The sequence below is a fragment of the Lolium rigidum genome, chromosome 7 (genome assembly GCF_022539505.1).
Source record: "Lolium rigidum isolate FL_2022 chromosome 7, APGP_CSIRO_Lrig_0.1, whole genome shotgun sequence".
NCBI lineage: Eukaryota > Viridiplantae > Streptophyta > Magnoliopsida > Poales > Poaceae > Lolium > Lolium rigidum.
The window spans coordinates 144,973,182-144,979,472 of NC_061514.1; the positions used below are offsets into that span (position 1 = coordinate 144,973,182).

A 6,291-nucleotide genomic window follows, 5' to 3' on the forward strand; every position below is an offset into this window, starting at 1 on the left:
CGTCTCTTTCCTTGTTGAAGGGGTTGCTTGATACACGGCGCTCCGGTAGGCTACGTGTGTGGTGGAACTACTCGGAGGGCGCAGCGGTTGCAAGTCGTCTTCGTTCTTGTCGAGCTGCCAGTGTCGGCATTGTTTTCTCTTTTCTTTCTCTTTTGTTCCTTTTGGGCTTGGTTGTGCTGCGGCCGCAGCGTGCGTGTTGTATCGGTTGGTTGCTATATTAATATAGCGGGGCGAAAGCCTCTTTCGAGAAGGATAGTATAGCTTAGGCTTTTGAGAGACATTTAGATAGTGTTTTTACGGCAGTTTCTACTTGGTGATCCGTGGTGGTGGTTGCTGTAAACGAAACATTTTTGTCTCATTTCGAGCTTAATACAAAACGCGTAGATCTCCTAACGTTTTTTTATATCTAGCTACATGTACTACATAATCCCTCAAGAACACTCGCCCCAAGTGTTTTTTTTTTGCTCGACAATCGGTAACGAGCTAAAAGGCAAAGTACACATTTCATGTGCACCACCTTGCCTTGCCCTAATGGGAGCTTCGCCCTTGTGCACCACCTTGCCTTGCTCTAATGGGAGCTTCGCCCTTGTGCACCACCATTTCCTTTTTCTTCCATGCGCAACTAGCCAGTTTTTTTCTTCTATTCACGACGAAATCTAGCTTAGCTTGCCATGGTTTGGGTCTAAGATATAGATTTAGGATTTAGAACTAGGGTTTAGTGTGTAATGATCTATAGGGTATAGAAACATAAGAAGATAAAATTTAGTTCAACTTCTTACAAGAGTTGGGTGGCTGGTCTCGAAGTGGGAGTTTCGGGTTATAATTCTAGAATCTTTATGCGGATAGTTCCGTGAAGCAAATGCCACTTCAAAGCAGTGGCTAATATGAAGCAAGTGTTACTTGAAAGTTTTGTATTAGATTTTCCTATTTAGGTAACCCATATTTGGACCATGTGCAAAGGGAGTAGGAAGTCCGACCCTTGCTCGCATGAATTTCATTCGATAATTTGTTCTATGGGCCCTGCGGCCTCTACCCCTAGCTTTTCAACAGATTCCACGTGACTTAATTGTGTGTGTGTATGCGTGTGTGTACGAACCCCAAATTTCTTACAAGAGTTGCGTCGGTAGCCTCGATGTAGCAATTTCGCACTACAAATTCAGAATCTTGTGTTTGTCCTTTTTGTAAAGTAAGTTCCACGATCAAAGTTGTGTATAAAGTTTTTATCTTTTCTATAGTAGGAGTGTGTATCGGCTCCAATTAATCCATTACAAACGTGTATTGGGGGCTGTGTTGGTCGAGTAGATATGTGTAGCAGTGCCATCTCATTTGGTATTACTCACTATGTAATCTAGGGTTGGCAACTAATGAGTGTTTGAGATACTCTTGTAAATTTCACTTGACTAGTACGTAGTTGATTTTTCTAGATTGAAAAATCCTGAAGTTTTGAGGGAAGAATCAAAGGTAGGTCGGCATTTTTGTTGTCCGATAATTATATGTGGTGTGGATTACTGTGAAATAGGAGCCGATCGATGGAAATATTGAATTCTCGAAAATTAATTCCCGCTCACGTCGCTTGATGCGCGCATGCACGCGGCAGATGGCTTCAGAAATTGGTTTGGTTCAGTCAGGAAAGGTAACAGAAGAAATATGTGTTACGCGGGCTGATGACAAAGAGAGGGTTTGGGTCAGGCGTGACCAAAACAATGTTTGGATTAATTCTAGGTCCGTTCGCATCCCGCGTGGGAGTCCGATCCAAGTTGGGAATCAAATCGATCGACCTGATTAATTACCTAGTACACTACGGAGTACTCCACTAATCGCATGGCCCACCAAAAAGAAAAAAGAAGCAGCGCGCACGGCGGCGCGTGTTTTACGGATCGATAAATTGGAGACTCGATCGTGTAGTGCAATGCAGCAGAGTGCAACGTGTACAAAGAAACGACCGAACGAACGAGTGCCTTTGTTTGGCACGCAGGTTCCCCGCCGCCACCTTCAATTAATTAAGCCACGAGTGGGTGGTGTCGGACACCGGAGTGGATGTCCACTCGAAGGAGGAGGAGGAGGAGGAGAGGATGATCGTCGACGGCCTGGCGCCGTTTTTCCTCTCCTCCGCCTTCCTCGCCGCCGACGTTGCTCGGCACTGCTCGCGGTCCGCCTTCTTCTTCGCCGCCGTTGTCGCCTTCTCCTCCTCCTTCTGCGCGTAGAACGCCTCCATCACGGCGACGTCCTCCGGGAATTGCCGCGCCCACTCGAGGCGGAGGCGCTCGTCGCGCTCCGCGATGACGAGCCGCTGCTCGAGCTCGCGCGTGATGGCCGGCGACGGCGGTGTGAGCGCCTCCGCCTGCTCTCGCGTCCACACATCGTCGAAGTTCATTGTGCGGCGGGAGCGGCCGAGGCGCCAAGCGACGGCATCGTAGGCGTGCGCCGTGTCGAACGTGGCGAGGCGGATGCGCTCCTCGTCGGAGCAGATCTCGGCGTCGAAGCGACCGCTTGGCCGTGCGCGAACGCCGCGGTAGCAGGAGGCGGAGCGACGACGCGGAGGTATCGTGTCGTCGGAGGCGGAGGCGGAGCGACACGCGGGCGGCTAAAGTTTCCGGACGGTTGGCGTGTGCGCGCGCGTGGCGTTTGTAGCGCTCGCGGTAGCCAAAGCGGCAAGTTTCCGGCTGTAAAGTTTATAGCGGGTCTATTTTTCGCGCGTCCGCCAAATTGGTGGTTGTTTTAGCGTGCGCGTCTTTTGCAGCGTGTGTTGGAGATGCTATAAGAGAGGATTTGGGTCAGGCGCGCGTGACAAAAAAAATGACAAGGTTAATTTGGATTATTTCTTGGTTCGTTCGCGTACGTGGGAATTAAACTCCCAGATCGAGTATATATTAATTGAGGTTTCCGTGCGCCCGTTTGAGATGAATGGATGGAGCAATGCAAACAAAAACATGTGGAAGTTGAACGAGATGAGAATTAGTAGGAAAGAAAAGAAAAGGAATTGCACTACGTAGCTGCACCATTTAATTGGGCACGCTTAATTAGATACACGTAGTACTCCAATCCAGCTTTGTAGTCCGATGCAGGTTGGGGGAATCGAATCGATCGACCTGATGATTAATTACCCTGCTCCATTGATCGCATGGCGTCCAAAAATAAAATGAAGGAAAGAAGCGCGCGTTTTACGGATCGATTAAATGGAGACTCGATGGTGTACAACAATGCAGCAGAGTCGAACGTGTATACAAAGAAACGACCGAACGAGTGGCTTGGTTGGCATGCAGGTTCCCCGCCGCTGCCGGCAATTAATTAAGCCACTAGAATCAGGATTGATACTACTACTTATGGAGAGAGAAAAAAGAAGAAAAGAAAAGAAGGGAAGGAATTTTGGTTTGCTGGTCGATCGGGCGGAGCAAGGTGACGTGACATGAGTAGGCGCGCGGGCAATACTTGTGCAGTCGTCCTGAGATCATGGAGAGAGAGAGAGAGAGAGCGCGCCGAAAAAGAAAAGAAAAAAGAGAGAGAAACAGAAAAACGTGATCATGGAGCGTTCCTTGGTTGACCGCGTCACCATCGGGCCGCACCGTGTGCTAGTCTCACGCGCGCAATGCATGAAGCGAGCGAGCGTGGCCCGCCTCAGACGGAGTGGATGACGCACGCTGGCCCACGTGACGGACCACGCCGACACGCAGCAGCCGCTGTTCGGGCGGTTCATTCCGTGCAGAGGCTTCTACGAGGGAGCTAGGTGCTGCCGGTACAGCGTAGTTTTTCCACGGTGGAGAATTCAGTCGATGACGCTTCTACGAGGGAGCTAGGTGCTGCCGGCGGGTGTTCTGATCAAAGGTTCGCAGCTCTGACGAGCATCGGCGATTGCATCAACCAGAACGAGCTCAAGCAGCTACTGGAAACGAAAACTGCCCCCGTTTGCTACGTCTGGTGTGATTCCTCCCCCTCTATGCATATAACCCAGGGGATCTCCGTGACGGTAAATGTCAACAAGATGATCAAAGCCGGTTGCAGAGTGAAGATCCTGATGGCAGATTGGCTTGCTCGGCTGGACCCGGAGGACACTGGTGGCAGGTTTGGTGGCGATCTAACAGAGATGAAGGAACTTGGCTCGTACAACCTTGAGGTCTGGAAAGCAGCCGGCATGGATCTCGACGGGGTAGAGCCCGTGTGGCTGTCGGACGGAATAAGTCGCAACGAAAACGTATACTGGCCGCTTACCATGGATGTTGCGAGAGTAAGCAAGCTGGGTGGAATAAAAAGGTTTCTCCGTTTCCACGCGTCCAAACATACAAAGGGCTACGGGAGCATCGATCGGTACGCGCGGAGAGACTTTAACGCCGCTGAGATACTGTCTCCCTGCCTGCAGAGCGCCGGGATGCTCCTGTTTCCCGAGGCGGACATGTGGCTGCTGAGCCTGGATCAGCGCGGGGCACACATGTTAGCTAGAGAGTACTGCGATGCCCGGGGGAAGGGCGATAGGCGGCCGGTTGCTTTGTTCAACAGTGTGCTGCCTAACTTGCTAGAAATCCCTGAGATGGAAATGTGCGGCGATTCGAGATGGGCCGTCTTCATGGAAGATAGTGAGCATGCCATCGGTAGGGCAATGAGGAAAGCTTTCTGCCCTCCAGGATCTGTACAAGGCAACCCGTGCTTGGAGTACATCCAGCATATAATCCTACCTTGGTTCGGAAAGTTTGAGGTGGTTCGGAGGGGTGAGGACGGTGGCAACAAGACGTTTGTGAGCATGGAAGAGTTTGCTGCCGATTATAAAAGTGGCGCTCTGCATCCTCCCGACGTGAAGCAGGCCCTTGAGAGGGCACTAAACATGATGCTGCAGCCCGTTCGAGATCACTTCAGAAACAAGGCTGAAGCAATGCAAGATAGAGTGAGATGCAAAGGAGGTGCTACCTCTGATTCAAATTAGTTGTCGCATCTTTATTGAATCTAGACAGATTTAGGCAGCAACATTTTGCCTAAAATTGTGATAATTAGTTTGGAGTAGATTCATGAGATGATGCACGAGTTCCTAATTTCGAGTCAAGAGATTATCGCGGAATTCCATAATTAAGTAGATCATGTAATCCTATTAAAAATGAAATTAGATTCTCGGGGAAATTTTGGAATAAAATATAAATAGATTATTGAGTATTTTGGATGACTTGTTTTTCAACACCGCTGAGGCCTGATCTGTCGAATGTTTTAGCATGCAAGTTAACTCACGTACTATGTGTCAAAAATTTATTGTATTTCTATCATGTATTTCTTGTTTATGGGCAAACAGGCTCACCTAACCAATGCACCGTACGTTATTGCTTTTGGATGGTCCATGTTGATTTTTATTCCTAGACTAGAGGCAACGATCTGAGTCTTTTGGGGAGTGAGGACTAAGTCTATCTAAATGCTACTCTTTTTGACATGATAGTGCTAGCACTCTTTTTTTTTGAACTGTTATTAGCACTCTTTTTGACATGTAGCTTGCCAAACACCAAAACATGCCGTGACAGAAGACTTGAGGGAGACGTAGCTGAGGAGGCACCTAGAACATGGACAAACCGGTAGGAGACAGATGAAAGGCACTCAGGAGCTATACTCGGGAGCTAGAGGAACACAAAGGTCTGTTATGACCAAATATGACTCTTCTTTTTCTGGAGCATTCGCCAAGCTGCCATATCCTAGTAGGCAGGCAACCGTCATACTTCCTAGCCAACATAATGGCTTGTACGGAAGAACAACCGTCTCGGTGATGGAAAATTGAATGACACCAATCAAATCTAACAATTCATCACACCTTTGTGTTCAATTACCTTTATCATTGTACCTTGCTTTCTCGATCTTATGTAGTTAGCTTTGTCAACGAGCTAAGAAATCACGAGGCTCATGGGGTGGTTAGGCCAACCTATAGCAGCTCATAGTCTCCGTGCCGCCTGACGGCTGGCGGGTCCCTCTCGGGCAATCAGGGTTTTGGTTCTAAAAAGAGTTATCCAAATGTCTGCATATCACGCTTTCCACAATAACACCCCTTGTCACTTGGCGAGCTCTCTTGCCGAGCTCGGAAGGCTGTGTAGTGATCATGTACTGCTCGACGGGGAAGCTATACGACTTGAAAATGTGGTGGGCCTCCCTTCTGACAACCCCCCCCCCCCCCGGGTTTGGTCATAGACGGTATGATACGGAGGCGACACTCTTAGGGCCGGGGGAGGTGAGTTGTACTGCCTCTATGGATGAGGCGAGCCACATCGAGGCGGCCGCGTGAGGGAAGCCCTCTATGGGCCGGTGATGCTACGCCTTGTTGTTCGTGATGAT

At 49.3% G+C, this 6,291-nt stretch overlaps 1 protein-coding gene across 1 annotated transcript; it reads left to right on the plus strand.

Moving 5' to 3' along the window:
• Nucleotides 1–3,187: 3,187 nt before the first annotated feature.
• Nucleotides 3,188–4,912, plus strand: LOC124672126 (tyrosine--tRNA ligase 1, cytoplasmic-like). The gene is made up of 2 exons (XM_047208403.1): nt 3,188–3,263; nt 3,768–4,912. The coding sequence occupies exons 1-2, from the start codon at nt 3,188–3,190 to the stop codon at nt 4,910–4,912; spliced, it is 1,221 nt and encodes a 406-aa protein (XP_047064359.1).
• The last annotated feature ends 1,379 nt before the right edge of the window (nt 4,913–6,291 follow it).

Bases quoted from the DNA above. Each gene is read 5' to 3' on its own strand.
- LOC124672126 (XM_047208403.1), top strand. From the start codon at position 3,188: ATGGTGTACAACAATGCAGCAGAGTCGAACGTGTATACAAAGAAACGA. The intron at 3,264-3,767 runs GTTCCCCGCCGC...TGGAGAATTCAG, and splicing joins GTGGCTTGGTTGGCATGCAG to TCGATGACGCTTCTACGAGG.